Below are 20,611 nucleotides of genomic sequence, written 5' to 3' on the forward strand. Positions count from 1 at the left end.
AGAAGTAGTCAGGGGATGTCCCTTTTAATGAGGCAAAGAAAAATGACTAAATCAGACTGGGAGGAAAACAGCCACAATAACTATTGATAATCACTCGTAAGCCAGGAGGGTCCAGAAAACAGCCCTTATGATGTTATGGGATATTACCATGCTATAAGAAATTACAAATACAATGAATATAGAGAAGCATTGAAAGATTTACACAATCTGATGTAGAGTGAAGTAAGCAGAACTGAGAAGATATTATGTATGACTACAATAATATAAGTAGAAGGACTGTGATAGTTAATGTTACAAAATGACAAAGAACAAGCATGACTCCTAGAAAAGATAGGAGAACATACTTTGATAAAGATATAGGAAGACTCCTTTGGAGAGCTGAGAGGTCCACAGATATGGTACATTGCATGTTTTCTTTTGATGTACTGATCAGTTTGACAGATTTTCTCTTTCTCTTTTTCTTTAGACATATTGTCATTGGCATGGCTTTCAGGGAGGGAAGAAAGAAAAGGATTCTGGGGCAATTTCAGTGATGTAAAAATTGTGGTGATATAAAAAAAGCTAACAAATTTATTTTTTAAAAAGAAGGTATTTCAAAGGAGAACTTTGGAGAGAAATATATGTAGCTTTCTGTATCATTTCATGTCAGAAGAAGAATGCTTGTAGATTTTTCTATTCTAAAGGGTGTCTAGAATTCAACATGTAAGTGGGGAGGTTACCCTATATAATAGTCAATTCTACCTGTCATCTGTTCTTTCTTCTCTGTTGGGACTTCTGCTACCTTTGCTCAGGCTCTTTCTGTCTTTTACCTGTACTATGACAATAATCCCTCAGCTGATTTTAGCACTTTTCAGTGTTTCCCCTTTTAATCTGTTCTATGCAGTGCTGCCAGATTCATCTTCTTAAAGCAGAGTTTTGATTATTTCACCTCCCTATTTAAAAGAAACAAACAAACAAACCTTCAGCAGGTTCCACTGCCACTGAAAAAAATACAAACTACATAGTTTGTCATCAAAGGTCATCTGAGATCTGCTTCCTCCCTACATTTTTAGCTGCATATCCACCAGTTTTCTTAATGCTCCAGGGCTAACCTACAAATGTTCAAAAGTCATACTCATTCTGGAATGAACCACACTTCCTAAAAGCATAAGCATATAATTCCCCTCTTCAACCACTCACGCACGTGCACACACACACACACACACACACACACACACACACACACACACACACACACACACACACACACTTCCTCCAAGCCCAGCGTTATATCTCTAGTAGTCTCTGGAACAATGGTTTGGGGGTGAGTTTAGCTTGAGCCAAGTTGAACTTCTCACTGTTCCCCAAACATACTCCATGCTTTCCTGCATCTGTGTTTTTATTTGTATACTTTCTGCCTGGAATGCTCTCCCCACCATATATAAAAATAACAATAGGTAATAACATTAATTATATAGTACTTTAGGGTTTGCAAAGTGCTTTATAAATATTATCTCATTCTCACAAAAGTCCTTGGAGGAAGGTGCTATTATTATCTCTATTTCACAGATGAGAAAACTGAGTCAAAAAGCAGTTAAGTGATTTGCCCAGGGTCACACAATAAGAGTCTGAGGCTATATTTGAACTCAGGTCTATCCTGATTCCAGAGATTCAGTGTTGTGTCTACTACACCACTTAACTCTCTGAATTCATGGTCACCTCCCTAATCCTACCCATCGTTATAGACCTCACCCAAATTTTATCCCCTCAGTGAAGTCTTCTCTGGTTCTAGCTCCACCCTTCCTCCAACTCCCAACCTCAACAGATGGGATTATTACTGCTTCAGCCCTCACAGAGCACTTTGTCCCTCTCTTGTACCACTTATTACATTCTGCTTTGTGTTGTGGTTATTTGTATACATGTCCATTCCGCTCAACTAGATTAGAAACTCTCTAAAATTGGGCGGGTGCCACATGTGTCTGCTGAGGACAGAAAGACAACTTGAGTTAAGACTTTCTGCTTTTGATTCTAAGCTGGCCCAGACTTTGTGGCTCTCCTTAGCTGGGTCCATCTTTACAGCACTGAGGACTTTAGAAGACGAGGAAACGCAATTACAGACCAAATCTTTGTCTGAAAGAAATATTTTCTCTAGTGGTTTTTGTTTTTAAGATAATTGTAAATGTACCAAACAAGTGAAAAATGGGAATGAGTATTACTATCCTAAAATTAATTTAAAACCACAGGCCACTGGACTGCAGGATTAGTAGGTCAGTACTAATCTACAGGTATATGAATCATACAGTCTGTTCTTACTTTCTAAAAGCATAAGAATATAACCTCCAGCATACATACACATAAACAGGTACCCCCACAATTTCTCAAAATCCAGAGTTCTATGTCTGACAGTCTCTGTGTAATGACAGAGGTGGTTTGCCATTTCCTTCTCCAGCTCATTTTACAGATGAGGAAACTGAGGCAAACAGGGTCAAGTGACTTGCCCAGAGTCTCATAGCTAGTAAGTATTTGAGGTAGGATTTGAACTTAGGTCTTCCTGATTCCAGGCCCAGCACTCTATCCATTGTACCACCTAGCTGATGGTAGGCATCTTTAACTTCTCAGAGCATTTTCATTTCCAATATCCCCATCAAACCCTGTGAGGTAGGCAGGTAAAGTGAATGTTCTTTTGACATCTGGACAAACTGTCCCCTAGGGACAAATGTTCTCAAGGACAGAACTGGAGGGTTGGTGAAAGCAAGACTGGATCTCAGGCCTCCTGACCCCCAGTCTAGGGCTCTCTATCCCACTATACCTCACTATGTGTACAGTAACTCACTCCTTCCATCAGTTCATAAATCTTGGTTTCTTGACTCAGATGACTTCATGAAGCAAAACCGGGGCATGCTGCTCTTGTACACCCTGAAGAACCCCAGCTTCCCAGAGTACATCTTCAGCAGCGAGTGTGGCATCATGTGCCTCGACATGCATGTTGAACACCCCTACCTGGTGGTCGTGGGCTATTATGACGGCAATGTGGCTATCTACAATCTGAAGAAGCCCCATTCACAGCCATCCTACAAGAGCTCGGCCAAGTTAGGAAAGCACTCAGAACCTGTGTGGCAGGTGAGTGTTCACAGACGTAAGTGGGAGGACAACTGGAGGGAGTGGGCACAAATTAGGAATCTGGTGAGGACCAGGTAAACATGCAGACTTGAACTTGGGGAAGACCTGGTGCCCCAGGGCAGATTCTGTCTTTGAAGATCTCACACTTTTCCCACAGCCCATAGATGAGCCACTGAGAAGAGACTCAAGAGAATTATCTGGGAAACATCTTCTGGTTCGTAATGGCAGCACAGCTGCTAACCGTGTTGATAAAATTCATTGCAAAATATTCCTTCCTCTCCATTTGATTTTAATGACTTCTAGCCAGAGGAAGCAGACAATTTTCCCCTTCTTCAATGTGAGCTAATGACCTCAGCATCCTTTGTGGATTTTCTCTTGATTTTCTTGGAACAAAGTCAGGAGGTTTCTTCAGGAGCCTAATGGGGTGACCCCTGAGTTATGTCTATAGAATCACCCCCCATAGATTCCTTGTAATTTCTGGGGGGGGTTGGCCTAGGCCTGGGCTCTTTTTGTCAGGAATGGCAGGTGGAAAAAGCAGGTTTTCATGGCTTCCTCAAAACTAGCTGGTCTAGGACAAAAGTTATATATATAGTACTTCCCAGCTAGGATACTCCCTTAATTTACTTATATTCAGACTTAGGGGACTGGGTTCCCAGAGGGGAGCTGCCTCTTGGGGTGCACTGGTGGCCTATATGTGTCTGCTGCCAAAACTATAATTCATGAACCTCATCAATATGCCTCAAGCCAACAGACACAATTAGCTCTTATCAAAAGTATTTATTAAGATGGGGAGGGGGTGGAGAAACACTATAAAACATCCCCCTCCAAAATCATAAGTGACTCTCCTGTATGTACATTCAGCATTTATGGAAAAAGTGAGATCAAATTTAGAGTTTAATGGTACTGAGCCACATATGTAGAATACACATATAGCAAAGGCAGCTCTCAACTCCTGGTACTTCAGGATCTAGAAATCTCTGTAGAATCCTCCCATTGTTCCCACTGATGTCTCTGGCTACTCCACAATTCAACTCACAATTTCCAGGGCTGGCTCTTTCTCTTAAGTCCACATCCAGCTCTCTTCTCTGCTGCCAGGGGTCCCATTCCTCAAAGCGGCTCTTTCTCTCAAATGCCTTTCTGCGTTTGTCTGCATTTGTCAGGAGTATGTGTATCTCCTCCTTAAAATGTGCCTTCAACTCTCTCAGACCATAAACTTCCAAACTGTTGGATGGTTTGTCTTTCTCTGGGCAAGTAGCTGCTAGGTATCATGGCTGGTCAAAGGCAGGGGGTAAAGAAATCTCCTTTCTTCCCAACTCCCCTTCCTCCTAGGTCTTATTCCATGAACTCATTCTGGATTGGAACTTTCTGGAACTATTCAGGGTTTAGTTATTTAAAACACCCACAGGAGTGGCTAATTTGTTTGCTCAATCTCTTTATTCCCTTCTCTGCCTCAATCAGAGAAGTGTTTGCACCTCATAAAGGTGTTAACACCTCATTACCTCATCTGTTTGACTATATTTTGCGACTATCAACTAAGCTGAATCAGAGAAATCACATACTTTCTCCCTTACACATATCTCATGGAGTAATATTTCATCATCTCATGGTCATCAAACTGAAAAGAATTTAGTATCTTAGCATAACCTCTCATGCAAAACCTTTAGAGGAACATTAGCTAAATTAACCTTATCTAGTGACATATAATAAAGAATACTTTCTAGCAGCTAACGCAGTTTTTCTTCATTTTGCCTGGGTATTGAGGTACTCCAGCTGGGCCTTTACTTTCCCAGGGGCTGCCAAAAAAGCAGAGGCACTGGATGTTCCTGTCATGGAATAGGAGGAGGAATGTGGTTTTTAAAACCTGGTCACCCTCACTCTTTCAAAAGACTGTCCCCTTTGGATAAGAAACCATGGGAAATGGAAGGGAAGGGGAGGCAAGGGAAGAGGAGGGAAGGGGATGATGGACTGAGGGGGAAGGAAGGAAAGACTCTAATGCCTTGGAAAGAATACTAAATTTGGAATTGGGGGATGTGGCTCTGTGGTTTACCACTAGTGTGATTTTTAGGATTACTACTGAGGTCATTTCCATTATTTGAGTCATTTGCATGTTTATGCTAAGCTACAAATTTCCCCGATAGTCCATGTGTTTGATAGTTCCCATAAAATCGCCCCTCCAAGACATTTTGCTTACTTAATGGAGTTCAGCCTGCCAGGTACTCCTTCAGCCAGAGCTCAGAGCACAGGAGTCAGAGTCAGAGGGTCCAACTTTGGACAAATCCCTCTCCTCTCTGAACCTCAGGCATGAACCAAGGCATGAACCCTAGTTCTGTGTCCTGTAAGAACAGAATCTGGTGATCAGTAAGTACCAGAGAGGAAGAGGACCAGGATGCCTGGCTCCTGGTCCAGCTGTGAGCAAAAGACTTGGGAACCAGTGGGCCTTTCAAAGCAGAGGTACATGAGTTACACTGCAGTTTTCCCTCTTTTTGTGTGTGTCTTCAGGCTGCTTTGAACCAAGAGGCAGACCAGGAGATGAGTCTGGGCATGACCTCTGTGAGTCTGAGAGAGGTGGGGAAATCATGGAGGGGAATGAGTTCAGCAGCAGAAGAGGAAAGCGCTGGGGTTTTAAGGAAGCTCAGAAAAACACAGTTAGGCCCTTTTTTCTCTCTGGTGAATGCTTATGGCATCTAACTAGCCTTTTGGCCAGTGTGGAAGTAGCAAGGATAGGCCCCTCCCCCATTCCCTAACGGTTTTTTACTTTTCCAGTGTCCAGATTCTCTTATATAGTAATTTTAAAAATAATCTGTTTTTATATATCACTTTAGGGATTACAAGGGCAGCTAGGTGGCACAACAGATGGAGTACTGACCCTAGAGTCAGGAGGACCAGAGTTAAATCTAAACCCAGACACTTACTAGCTGTGTGATCCTGGGCAAGTCACTTAACCCTGTTGGCCTCAGTTCCCTCTTCTAGAGAATGAACTGGAGAAGGAAATGGCAAACTACTCTAGTATCTTTGCCAAGAAAACCCCAAATGGGGTCGTGAGGAATAATCAACTAATCGGTAAAACAAATTAAGGGTTACAAAGCACTTTCTCCACAACAACCCTCTGAAGTAGAAAGTGCAAATGTAATTAATTTGATGAATAAGGAAATTAAGGTTCACTGACTTCCATGATCAGATAACTACTACTCAACTGAGGCAAAATTCAAACCCAGGTCTCCTCTCTATAGCAAGCTATCTCTTACCTAACACTGCAAACGCCTGCCCCCTTAGAAGTGGGTGGTAAAGGCCCTGCCCTCAGGCTGGTTCAGCTTGGAAGAGGCTTCAGTCACTAAAGCAGCTCAATTCTGTCTTGACGCATGGACCCAAACTCACTGGAGCTTGTACTTATTTCATGGCAGTTCTTACTCATATTGGTCATCTAGGTGGTATAGTAGCAGATAGAGTGCTACACCTGTTCAGATCCAGCTGCAGATATTTGCCAGCTGTGTGACCCTGGGCAAGGCAAGTCACTTTACCTCTTATGCCTCAGTTTCCTTGTCTGTAAAATGGGAATGATTATATGATAATAATAATAACAATAATCCAGCATTCCAGGATTGCTATGAGGATAAAATGAGAGAATATGTGTAAAGCACTTTGCAAACCTTAATGCACCATGTAAATATTAGCTATTATTATTAGCTATTAAATGTTATGCATTATAAAGCATTTTCCTCACAGCAATTCTGTGAGTTAGATAATATAAATAGTATTATCCCCATTTTACAGAAGTGGAAACTGAGAAGTTAAGTGACTTGCCTAAGGTCACACAGCTAATGATTTAGGATTAGATCCCAGGTCCTTCTGACCCTAAATATATGCCTCTTTCCACTACATAAAGCATATCCAGAGGAAAATGACCAGACCAGTGAAGGATAAAATGAGATAACATATGTAAAGTGCTTTGCAAACTTTGATGTGCTATATAAATGTTAGCTATATATTATTAGGGCTTTAAAAAGCATTTTCAAACTCTGTCTTCTAAGACTGGGTTAATAGAATTAGAAATGTCTAGCCTGAAAGAGTGGGGATTTGGATAGGGTAGAAATACGAAGGACATGATCATCATCTTCAAATATTTGAAAGACTCTTATATAGAAGATGGATTATACTTACTGGATAATCATTAGGGCTGCTCAGTGATAGAAAGAGCTGCCTTGTGAATTACAGAGCCCCCTGACCCAGAAAGTGCTTGAACAGAAAGCCTACCTGCCAGAAATAGTGGAGAAAGGATCCTGGTATAGATAATCAATCAGTATACATTTAATAAGCTCCGACTGTGTGCCAGGCACTGTATGATGCACTGGGGAGGCAAAAAGAACAAAACATAATCCCTGCCCTTAAGGAACTTACAATCTAATGAGCAAGACAACATGCAAAGCAAGCTATGTGTAGGAAGTAATTAACATAGGGAAGCATCGGAATTAAGAGAAGTTGGGGAAGGCTTCCAGAACAAGGAATGCTTTTATTGGGACTTAAAGGAAGTCAGAGTGGTCAGTACTGGCCTTTCTGGATTCTTGTGCCCCTTTGCACTCTCAGATTCTATGCTCCTATGATCCCACTTATTCTACTGTACTCCCAAGGAATGCTGGGAGATTCAAAAGCATTCCCTCGATCTGGGGTGGTTTGTTGAATGAGAATGTTGTAATTACTGCCATGCTCTGCCGAGTTGGGGAGCTCTTGTCCTGGAGACCTACAGAGCTGACCTTCTCAGAGACCCTTTCCAAGGTCCATCCCAGCAGCCCAGAGTTTCATCTTAGGCCCTTATAGCGTCAAGGGCATTTAATTGGTTTAGAATTTAGGACTGTCCCTTTGATATGGCAAGATTGGACCCAAGGTAGCTGTAGCTAATGAAGAGGCTCCTCACAGCCTCATCTCATTTTCCCCACTGAATTCTAAGGGACCCCCTGGCAGATCCGTAGCATTAATGAGCCTTCTTTTCATGCTCTCTGCCCACTTATCCCACAGTGTGGACCACGGGAAGTTAGACAATAGTCATTCAATCCTATACAAACGGGAAAGGAACGGTCTGACTTCCTGCCTTCATTCATGCCTTTATTTTTCCCTCTCAGTCTCATTCTCTCTCTTTCCTTTCTGTGAAGGGGATACAGAATCTTAAAAGTCAAAGCCCTTGCCTCCAGTCATGCTGAGAACAGACTGACAGGATGAAACCTGACATCCTGTTGGCCTTTTTAGCCCTGGATTTCTCTGCTCTTGGGTCTGCTATGAGTCTACTCCCTGGGGCTTACCTTAGCTTCCTATGGGTTGAGAGCATCTCTGCTATTTCAGTCTCACGAGGCTGGACAGAAAGCTTAGGGCTTTACTGTAAATCATTTCCAGTTTCTGACCTTTCTCAGGTACTAAGAAGGTAGAAGCAAGAGTGCTCTAAAGTATTGTCTTCCACTCCATTCAATCCAGTTCTCAAAGTCTGTACTCAGTCTCTTGGTGTACTGATCCCTGTGCTGGGCAAGACTTCAGGGAAGATGGGGAGAAGCTGGGGTCCCTAACCTTTGGGGGCCTTCAGAGCCTCAATAGAGAAAAAAGACACATAATGAGGCTTGTGAGACTCAAGCCAAGTCTCAAAGGATTGTTAGGCCAAGGAAGAGGTGAGTGGGAGAGTTTTCCCAGTTGGGGAATCATCCCTCTTTCCCACAGGCAGAGAGAGATTGTATGATATCTTCAGTTACATCAAAGGGTCGTAGGATGAACTGGGAAGTTGCATCTCCCAGGTGTCTCACGGCCCTGGTGGTTGAATTTACTTTTCGAAGTACATTCATGATCTCACTTATTATTCAAAATAGCCTGTGAGGTAGTTAGGGTAAATAAGACTCATATCCATTTTACAGATGGGGAAGAGTATTATGATGTAACCCCTTTGGGCAAAGCCATGAGCTCACCATCATTTGAGGTGATCAAGGAGTGACTCAGTGGCACCTGCTGGGAATATTATGGTGATGATTCTTACATAGGGCAGGAAGTTGAAGTAAGTCGTTTTCTAAGGACCTACTCTAATGTTCTTTCAATAAAAACAATAATGCCCAGCATTTCTAATGCTTTAAAATTTGCAAAGCTCTTTAGACCTGAGGTAACATGTCTAAAATGTTGTCTCATTGGATTCTCACAACAACTTCATGAGGTGGAGTCTATTCTTATACCCTTTTTACAGATGAGGAAATGAAGGATGAAAGTTATGATTTTCCCAGGGTCACAAAGCTAATGTGTGTCAGAATTAGAAACAGAACCTCTTTCTCTTGATTCCCTCCCAATATTTATTTCATTATGTCCCACTGCCTCCAGAGCAGCCAAGAGGCTAGAACTCAGTCTGGGATCTGCAATCGTCAGAGAAGGTCACTCACAAGTTCCCCAGCACACCAACCCCAGAAACTATCTGTAGGAGTGTTGGATGGGAGATGCCATGAAGCAGATTTAGGCTTGATATCAGGGAAAATTTCCTTATGCTTGAGAGCTAGAGCCATCCAAAAGCGATGTGGGCAGCCTTCGGAGGCAATAGGGTTCTCCCCAAGGAAGGTCTTCAAGCAAAGTCTGGATTCTTTTGGGTTGTATGGGTTGGGCAACATGCATCTGAGGTCCCTTTGGACGCTGAGATTCAGTGATCCTGAGGTTCTGAGCTTCTTACCCCAAGTGTATACACACTTTGATTTGAGCTAGCCACTATGCCACCAGTGCTAAATGGCCTAATGGGTAGAAGGCTGTCCTCAAAGCTAGGAAGAACCAGGTTTGGGTCTTGCTGCTGACACATACTGGCACTGTGGCTCTGAGTGAGTCAATTAACTTCTCAGTGCTCTAGCCAAGTCCTGAAAACTCAGGTGCAGAGAAAGGAGTTGTCTAGCTGCATTGGTAGAGGGAGTTTCCCAGCTGGAACTCCATGGAGGTTTTTTCTGCCTAATTTTGTGACTCCTGAACAAGATCCAGAAGAAAAGACTGTTGAGATACCTGGGTCTAGCACAGCCCCTGAACAAAGGTGCTCTTTTTAATAAATAGAAATGAGCAAATTGTCTTCTAGCTGTATGAAGCAACACATCACCTCCTATTCCCCACCCCCACACCAGCCAGCCATACCCCTGCTATGGAGAAGGAGAGCAGTTACCCAAGTAAAGGGTCCGGACTGCAAGCAGGACCTCTGAGGTCATCCACTCCCCTCCTAGCCCTTGAACGATAGCCTGGAGATCTCCCAGGAGTGGAATGAGAGCTTCAAAATACCTTAAAGACTGGGAGGAGAGGGGTGTAGCTAGGTGGTGTGTGGGGGAGTAGAACACTGGCCCTGAAATCAGAAGGACCTGAGTTCAAATCTGGCCTCGGACACTTGATGCTTACCAGCTATGTGACCATGGACAAGTCACTTAACCCCAATTGCCTATTTCCCACCCCTCCAAAAAAAAAGACCATGAGGGAAAAAAGGGGCTCTGGAACAAATAGACCCTGAGGTAAGAGTCTTCCTACAGGCCCTATTCCCAAGCCTATTGGCTCTGCACCAGAAAGGCACTGGCATGAGGAACTGAGAACAGAGAGGGCCTGTCACGTATGACCTTGGGGCTGGGCAGTTTGGGAGGAGGACCGGTGCCAGCATCCCCAGGCAATGGGCAAGAGGGACAGACACATGTCTATGGAGCATATTTAGAGCTGGAAAGGACCTTAGAGGTCGCCAAGCCCAACCCTCTCCTTTCAGAACTGGGCCCCAAAGAGGCCCAAAGTATCTATCCCAGAATCACAGGGCTGGAACCCAAGCACTCTGACTCTGGTGCCGCAGTACACTATACACTGCTGCCAAAGCTAGTCACATCATAGCAAAGGAAGCCTGGCTGGAAAGGGCTGTGATCATCCATCATCCCTCTCTTGATTCCACAGTCTGTGTGTATCCCATTAGCTTCTTGTTTTCCAAATCTGGTAGAGAGCATCGAATGACAGATCACCAAGGAGGAGAAATCCGACATGGAGAAGACATAACAAGTTTACTTGGCTTTCCCCCAGGAGCCAGGCCAGGACGCTGGCTAGTTCAGGCTGAAAGTGCCTGAGAGATAAAGTTCCCTCTGTTTTCCCAGGGAGCCAGACTCCTACTAAAGGAGACTGCTAACTTCATTGTGGCATTTAGAGACTAGTGTTGTCTCCCTTTCAGAGTTTGTCTTTGGCACCACCATCCTCCTGTCTGGTACCTGTCCCCACTGTGCACCCCTCCCTTTCTTCCCTGCCTCACCCCATCCCAACACATACATGCACCTGGATCCCATTCTCCAAAACCAGCTTGCCTTTCACCTGGCTGTCAAACTAATCCCTGCCACGTATTAGTAGCTGCCAACAGCTATGAAGTCCTCCCTCTCAAAGACCTCTGCCTTTTAAGGGGGGCGGGGAGGTTATGAAAGATTAAAAAATGTTCAAGACCCCAGTTCAATCAGCAAACAGCTATGAAAGCCTACTGTGTGCAGGGCACTGTAGTGATTTCTAATGAAATGTCAAAGCTAGGGGAAACATTTTTGAATAGAGTTTACCCTTCTTGTTATCATCCCACCACACTGGGCTCTTGGCAAAGTGAATACCACCTGATGCTAAATTTAAAGACCATGATTTCCTCAGTGCCACAAGGTCTATGGGAGGGAAGTCATGTATTCTTCTTTGCAAGTTAGTCCAAGGAAGGAAACCACTGGTCAAAGTCCCATGTTACCTTACCAAAAGCAGCCAGGCATCGGAGCAGACAGACCATTGGCTTTGGAATCTAGAAGACCTGAGTTCAAACTGTGTTTTACGTTGACTAGCTATGTGACCTTAGGTATGTCCCTTAACTTCCATCGGTCCCAGTTTCCCCATCTGAAAAATAGGGGTCACAATAATGACTTATATCACAGGATTGTCGATCAGGATGAATGAGAGACTATTCCAAATGCTGTGCAAACCTTAAAGCACTATGAGATGTTATCTGTTATTATTATTTGTTTTTATGCCTTTGCCCAGATTCACTCATTGCCTCATGAGAACAATTCCCCCTTTTTCCATACTGACTGAGTAATCTTCTCCTTCCTCCTTACTAATTGATAATCAGACTCCAAAATGAAACCAGAAAACATACTTAGTCTTTGCTTAAAGTCTCAGCTTTGGATCCTGGCTTTACTATCTCCACACATCAGACTTATGAGTTATGTCAAGGGAACACCCCTATTCCTCCTCCTGGTGGAGACCTTAGTTCATTCAATATCACCAGTGCCATGTACTCTTAATCACTTGGAGAACTGAGTCTACTTTGGAGTTTAGGGCATTTTCTCTGGAAAATGTGTCCCAAGGGCATAAACTGATTAGAGTTCTCACTCATATCCTAGGATCCCTTGGCAAGGAAGCAGAGCTTAGCATTGCTAGAAATATTTTTCTCTGAGTTTTGTATTCTGTGCTCCCTATGAACTCATTCTCAGGACTGACTTGAACCCTTGGGATACATGGATCTAACCCTCTTCACTTGGCACTACAAGATTGAGCCTTTACTGACTCCCAAAATGCATAGTCAGGAGGCCCAAGCACAGAGGTGACCTCATCCATTGTAGATGACTGACCTTTGCCTAAGGAGGTTCAGAGGAGAGAAGGAACCTCCAAGGATGCTCCCTGGCACACCACCTTTATCAACCTTGCTCACTGGAATTTTTTTTCCCAGAGAGTTGAAAGTCTGGGTCACTTCAAGTATCCAATTCAAACTTTTAGGTTCTTTCTACTGCCCAGCTTTTGTTTGGAAAAAATCCTTGAGTCGTGTACCATTTCTAGGCCATTGTCCAAAGGAATTTGGGAAATAGGACTGACTCAGGCTATGATGGCACCAGTAAATAGGTTTTGGGAAATCCTTTAAGTCTTCAACCCTACCTTTTGCCCCTTCACAGCACCACTTCTACTCTCCACCTTGAACTTTCTTGCTGCTTCTGTCCCTCTTGTCAGGAAAGCTGTTGATAAAACTCATTTGGATCCTCAGACCCTTCTGTCCTCCTCCTTAATTGCTTCTCTTTCACTCCCCTCAGAGACTGTTCCAAACCTTCTCTCCTCTCCTCAAACCTTCCCTGGTACTAGCTCCCTCAATTTTTTCAGTGGAGGAACTTGCGGACTCATACTCTACTGAGAAAATCAAGATCATTCACCTGTAAGCTTGACATTATCCCCCATTCACTCTTTCTTTACACACATTTTTGTTGAAGAGGTGTCTTTTCTCACTAAGCCAGCTCCTCTATGTGTTCCCTTCATCTCATTCTAGAATGCTCCCACAGTCATCCCATTTCTCTCCTCTTCCATCTACCTCTATATGATTTAATATCTCTACTATTAGATTATCTCTAATACATAATCTCATTTCTCTAGTCCTTCGATCTACTGACTTGTTCCTTCTTTGTCATATTAAAACACATTGAAATTTTCCCCTTGCTTAAGTAACCCTCATTAAAGACTGTCATCTCTCCTCGTTCACAACCAAGAACGGGGTCCTTGGATCTGTGATTTCATTAGGATAGGAATTTCCTGAGTGAAAGGACTTCTCTCGATGCAAGTTGTCACCCGCTTGTCTGACCATGCCTCAGTTTCCTTTGCTGTTTCATCATCCATATCAGTCCCCCTAAGTGTGAGTGTCCCTTCCCCAACACCCCCAGACTTCGTTCACGGCCACTGTTCTCTTTTCTCTGTATACCATCTCCTTTGGCAGCCTAGACACATCCCACTGGGTTTCATTATTATCTCTTTGCAGATGGCTCCCAGATCTATACACCCAGCCCTAGTTTCTCTTCTGAGCTCCAGTTACCCCTCTGTAACTCCCTTTTAGACATTTCAAACCAGATGTTTTAAAGACATCTCCAACTCAATGTGTCCCAGACAAGACTAATTATCTCTCCTTCTTCTGAACTTCTTTCTCTCTGTCAAGGGGACTACCATTTTCTACTCACCCAGCTCCTAAACCTCAGAATTATCCTCCACTCTGCTCTTCCTCATCCCTCAGAACCCATTAGTTGCCAAATCTTGTCATTTCCACCTCCATAACATCTCCATCCATCTTCATCTCCTTATTCACCACTTTAGTTCAGGCCCTAATCAACCATTTGCCTGAAAATTGCTGGCACATCCTAATTGGTATCTCTGCCTCAAGTCTGTTCTCTCTCTAACCCATCTTCAGCAAAGCTGCTAGCGTGAGTCTCGTAAAGAGAAAGTCTGACCGTGTCACTCTTCTGCTCAGTAAATTCTAATGACTTCCTAATACCTCTGCAATCAACTATAAATTCCTCTATTTAATTTTTCAAGCCTTTCACACACTGGCTCCAACATACCTTTCCCTCAAAGATCCAGGCAAAATTACCTTTTCGCTTGTAGCTCACACTTTGCTCTATTTCCCACCTCCAGGTCTTTGTGCTGGCTGTGTTCTGTGCCTGGAAGGTATTACCTCCTCATTCTGCCTCTTCAAGTTCCTTATTTGCTTCAAGACTCAGCTCAAGCATCACCTTCTACTTGAAGCATTTCCTAACCCCCAACTGCTATTCCCCTCCTGGCCAAGTTAACTTGTATTTGTCTTGCAAATTTGTATTTGCACATACTTATTTATCTTCATGTTGTCTCCCCTTTTAGATTTAAGCTCCTTGAGGGCAGGGGCTATGTTGATTTTGTCCTTGTATCCCTAGTACCTGGCACATGAGGTACTTAATAAATGCTCCTTGACTGATTTGTTCACTGACAAATTCCACCCTCTTATTTTACAGAGGAGAAAACTGAGGCCCAAAGCTGACTCAGTATAGGGAAGTAGAGCAAGACCTGGACTAGGAACTAGAAAACCTGGGTCTGAATCCATCAATTCTGGCCCAAATGATGACTTAGGAGACTCCCTCTCTCTCCTTCAGATGTCTTCCTCAGAGTCTCATCTTCTTTCTCTAGGATGAATGAGGGATGGGACCCCAGACTAACTACCTGGAGGCAAGAAACTCTCTTTGACATTCCACAATCTGAGGGGACAAGACCTGGTCAAGTCTGTTGCAAGGGAAACCTCTGTCAAACAGGGCTCCCAAACTCTGTGTTCTTTCTCATTTTCCATCCTCCTCCTTCAGGCAAGCTTTTGGCACTTGTTCCCAAGGATGCTAGATTGGCTCTGAATGAACTCTAGACTAACTGGAACGCATTTTTACCTCATACATGATAGTACAAGGAATGTGGCTCCAGTCATGGTCCTGGGTCCTCATTGCCATCTAGGCAGGAAGCCTTTGATCCCACACTAAGAATGGTGCCCAGTACATAAAGTACAAACACTCTCATTAATGCCACTTTTCAGGATGATTAATTGGCTCAAGAGTCTTATCCACTTGAGCCATACCTTGAACTTGACCTTTAAAGGAGAGAACAGAGATAGGGAGCTGTTGAAGAGAGACCCAGAGAGCAGAGAACAGAGAGACTACACAGAGACTGGAGTCAGGTCCCTGAGAGGAAAGAAGAAACTTGCATATTCAGGCAGGGCCCTTCCCCCACAGCCTCTCTGGAGTTTATGGGAATGTGGAAGGAGTGAAGGAGCTGCTGGCAGATGAGCCTCCAGGGCAGGAGTTCCTGGACCAAACTTCCTCAAGGGAGGAAGGGCAGTTCCAAGACAATGGTCTTCTTGGACCATTCAGAGGCATTGCAGAAGACAGAGCCAAGGGACAAGACTGCAATATGGAGGAACAAACTTGAACTTTTGCTTTTAAGTAGCACTGAGGGTTGTGTGGACCATGCATATCTCTATCAACCCTGAATTCATTCCTCCCTTTAGGGCAGCCCCACCCAAGTCTAGAAGGCTATATAGTTCTCTAGAAAGACTGAAGAACATGTTGCTTGTCTCTCTAGCAATACTGGGTTCATTCCCATTTTGTAGAGGTACAGTCAGGATATATCACTAGAAGTGACTATAATAGATCCCAAGAAGGAGGTGCTCACCAGAGGGAAAGAGGTTGACTCTCTCAAGATCTAAAGGACTTTTTCCTTTATAGAAGAAACCCTCAACCATAGGATAGTGGTGTGGGTCTGAAAGACTATATAGGCATCCATGGAAAGTAGAAGCCCACCAGAAGGGAAGGAAAGTTGTCTTGATTATGTATAGACTCTGGGTACAAATGATTCAAGTTTTAATGTATTTTTGTCAGGTTATATGAAGAGCTGGTCTTGCGTTTTATATATTCTTAGACTATGTACTTTAATGAGAACTGAGAGAAATTTTTCCTTTTTTTTTTTTTTAAAGACCTAGAAAATGAGCTATAGTCTGGCATTCCTAGAAGAGATTCTATCCCTAGGAGAGGGGTACAAGCTACCTCACCAAAGATAGACAGACAGACAGAAACAGAAACAGAAACAGAGACAGAGACTGAGAGAGAGAAAGAGAGATTGTGGGAGATTTTCCCAATGTTGAGGCTGCTTTGGATAAACCCAGAGCTTCAGTTCAATACCACGTGCTACAGCAGATTTAGGTGTGAAAGGCCAGGACTCCAGCAGCTTCAATTTCCTCCTAAACTCTCAGCCTCTAACTCCGGTGGCCGCTACCACATTCATGACGAAGCTTTGAAGCTTTCGTCTCTTGGTCCAGACGGGCTAGGTTTCAGGAAAGTGCTTTTAACTAGGAGAAAGAGACACATTCTTCTACCCCTTTAAATTCCGAAGAAGAAAAATATGACTCTGTTAAAAAGAGCTAACCATAACAGCTACAATTATTCATTCCTACACCGTAATAGACGACACAAGATCCAGTCCCTTCCTCACTAATCTTCAGTGATTTTTTTACTGCTGCTTAATCTAACCCTGGTTTCCCCTTCAAGATTAAGAAAGTATCTTTCAGATTCATCCTGAGCCTTTTAAAACCAGGAGCTTTTCCCTGGGGATGGAGCCTTGTCCACCACTCCGCTACTTTTGGCCCATTTCTAATAGCAACCTTTGCCAAGAGCTTCCTTCCAGCCTTTGATCTCCCTTTTTCCCAGCCATACATCTATTCATTCTGCTTAAGCTGTTAAGCTAATGAGAGAGAGAGGGAGGGAGAGAAATGGCTTTATTTGGCCTTTTAGCTTTGGAATCTGGTCCCAGCCCTGTGCTCCCTGATTTCTTTTATTGTTACTTCATCACAAAGAAGATAAAGGAACAGTCGCATAGCGTTGTGATCCAGTCATTTCATGAGCCTCTCGTGCACTTACTGCTTCTGACCGACTCCCTTTCCCCTGGTCATCACTTCCTTGCCAGCCAGCTTCTGAGTTCCTCCAAGCTCCCCCATCCTACTCCACTCCTGCCTCCATCCCCCAATCAGGTATCTAGCTGCTAAGTGTTCTGTGAAATAAAATTTCCATTCTTTGTTTAAGCTTGCTCATTAAACACTTCTCTTAGCAGCTCCCCTGCAACTTAACAGCCTGGCCTCTGGCACCACCTGTCCCCTTTTAAAGAGCCTGTGTCCCATTCCATAAAATATAACTCTTTAAAAAAAGGAAAAGAAAAAGCAGACGCATTTAGATAAAGCACAGCCAGGTTTTAAAATAGAGATATAAAGTGGTTTCTTCACCTCAGGTCTTAACTTTACACCCCCTGAAGGTAAACTTCTCAATTCTCGGTGTTCCTGAGCAAACAAATGAGGGTCAAAGCTGTCTTGAAATGTGTCAGTCCAACTGGAACATGCTTCTTTATCCGACTGCTGACCCGGCAATAGTCTATTTTGTGGTTGTTGTCGTTGTGTTGCAAGGTGAGTACTGTCATGGGATTTAGAATTGAGAGAGACCTTAAAGATCATTCAGTCATAGAATCATAGATTCAGAGCTGGAAGGGACCTCGAAGTCCAGCAGGTACGACCTCTCCAATATACAGATGAAGAAACTAAAGCAAAGTTAAATGACTTACCCATGGTCACACAGCTAGCAGACATCAAAAAGCAGGGTGGAACCCATCTTCCTGATCCATGCCCCATCCACTCCATCACGCTGCTTCTCTGGGGCCATGTCTTCTAGGCTGGTGTAGTTGTATGTTAACACGTGGTGGGGTACCACATTCAGGGACAGAGATAGTACAATTCTACTTGGTCAGTTCTATTATTTCTTCTCCCTTTTGGCTTATCTCTCTGGTCCCCACTCTTCAAGCTCTGCTTTCTCTCCTTCCTTTTATTCCTCTTCCCTTTCCCTTCTCTCACCTCTTCTTCTGAGCCTCTCCTAACCTTCTCCCTTCCCTACCTAATCTATCCTTCCTTCTTAACACAACCTCTGCCATTACTTTTCTGGAAGTTCTTAAAATCAAGACTCTTCCAAAAGATGTGGTTGCCCTGATCTTTTGCATGAATTTGAACTGACTCTTTGGCACCTTCAATAATCCCCTTTTCACTAACAGCCTTAATTATATACATTAGCCTTTCTTTCTTGGTCTACCCTCAGGGACCCCTGTTTGTGAGAGGCACTGAGTGAGGACCCAGCTAAGGATTTTGATTATATGGCAGTCAGCTCAGAGCAGATCCTTCACATCTCCAAACTACAAGCAGGATTGGGCAAGAGTGCTGCTCATTCCAAGCAGCCATCTTCACTGCCAGAGACAACATGGAATGTTCCTTGTGTCTCTAGATCATTGTCTATTCCCCATTAGTCTGTTTCCATCACAACCTTTCTATCTGTCTATATATAATATCTATATGTATGTATGATGCATATGTATATATGTTTGTGTATGTATATGTGTGTGTATATATCTATCCTCCAAATCTAGATATATAAATATATATGTCTATGTATGTATGTATGTGTGTGTATATATATGTGTATACTCCAAATCTAGATATGTAAATGTATATGTGTGTATGTATGTATATGTGTGTGTGTGTATAAATATATATATGTATATATTCCAAATCTAGATAGTACTTGGCCCATTTCAGAATCTTCTCTTAATTGTGAGGATCTGGTCTGATCCTCACAATAACCTTGTGATGAAAGCAGGACAAGTTTTGTTATCCCCACTTGGCAGATTGAGAAATTTCCCAGAGTTACCCAGGAGAGAGCCTAGACCTAGTCTTACTAGAGAAAAGTAGCTCATACCTCATGTCCTATGAGTCAGTGCAGTACACACCTCATCCCTGAAGGTGCCTGGAGGGGGAAAGCATTTCTTATCCAGGAGAGGGAGGTCTATGACCTTTTAGTCCCCTTGAGAAGATATTCCAGTCAGTCTTCAGATCTAAATTTTTTAAGGATCAAGAGAAGTAGTCTCCCTAAGGTGTGATAAAGAAGTAGCTTTTTGCATTTTCAATGAGAGGCTAAATGACTGGTATAAAAGAAACTTAGTTTTCTCTGGTTTCCTACACATATTTAGACAGTTCATCTTGGCATGTCAGCCAGCTCACCCTGTGTTTAGACCGATAGTCCTGTCTTCCAAAAAGCAAGTGGACCTCAGCCCAGACATACCCTCTGAGGGCATGAAGCAAAGAGGAGGGGGAAGGAGGCTGGCTGCCTGTGGGTTCAGGGACTTAGGAAGATTGCATGGATTCTTAAACAGTTTTTGAGTTGTTAAAGAGTGTGGGGGACCCAAGAAATGGCTTGGTAGAAAGGAGGGAGGGCAGGCTGGACAGAAGATTCATTTTGTCGCCTTCAAATGTGGTTTGTCTAATTCCCCATTAGTCTGTTTCCGTGAACTCAGGCCTAAAATATCCAGTTACACCCCAGAAGTGACACAAGATGAAAGGGAAGGGTGACAGGAGTGAAACAGGGCAGACAACAACTGAGGAAGGAGCCAGCAGAGAGAAGAGGAGGAGAAGGAGGGAGAAAACAGAAGAAAGAGGGAAAGAATAAATGAGGAAAGAAGGAAAAAAGAAAGGGAAAGAAGGAAGAAGGAGAGAAAGAAAGGGGGAATAAGAAAAGGAAAGAGAAAAATAAGGAGGGGAGGAAAACTATGTGAGAGGAAAGGAAGAAAGGGATAATGGGATAGGAGAAGAGAGGAAGGAAGTTAAAACAAGAGAGGTCTAAAGGGAATAATCATAATTCCTAGTCAGTTGGGATCATTTCCCTATGCTGGACATTTTGTCAAAAAAAAAAAAAATAGAAACAAAAAGCTGAGTTGTGTCAATGGGCCTGGTTGAATAGGGTAATGAAGTAGAGCTTCAGGGTCCTAGGAGAGGTGGCTCAATGTCCCCTGGAGCAGGGAGTTAAGGGGGAAGTAAGACACCCCAGCCTAGGCCTCAACATTACCCTGCTTCACCTCCCTCCACACCTTTTGTCCATACCCTCAGTCAGCTGGAGCAGGAGGTTTAAAGAGGCACTGGCAGAGATTGGGCTGTTCACCTGAGAAAGCTCTGGTCCTCTTTAGCCATTGAGCTAACTTTCCCTCACCTTACTGTTGGGGTTAGAAAGAAGGCATCCAAACATACCAGGCTTGTAGGTGTTACTGAGGAGACAGCTTCACCTCCATCCCCTTTACAAGGACAACCATCAGAGCAGGCCTAGGTAACAGCCTGGGAATTTTAGCTGAACACCTTCTTCAGTAGGAG

General features: G+C 43.5%; 1 protein-coding gene across 3 annotated transcripts in view; it reads left to right on the top strand.

Moving 5' to 3' along the window:
- DNAI1 (dynein axonemal intermediate chain 1) overlaps positions 1–20,611 on the top strand; it is a 276,867-nt gene that overhangs the window by 200,273 nt on the left and 55,983 nt on the right. For all 3 annotated transcript variants that reach the window (XM_072606216.1, XM_072606224.1, XM_072606235.1), the window contains one exon: positions 2,852–3,099. In XM_072606216.1, coding sequence (XP_072462317.1) covers positions 2,852–3,099 — 248 coding nt within the window. The remainder of the gene's footprint in view (positions 1–2,851; positions 3,100–20,611) is intronic.

The sequence above is a fragment of the Notamacropus eugenii genome, chromosome 1, assembly GCF_028372415.1.
Source record: "Notamacropus eugenii isolate mMacEug1 chromosome 1, mMacEug1.pri_v2, whole genome shotgun sequence".
NCBI lineage: Eukaryota > Metazoa > Chordata > Mammalia > Diprotodontia > Macropodidae > Notamacropus > Notamacropus eugenii.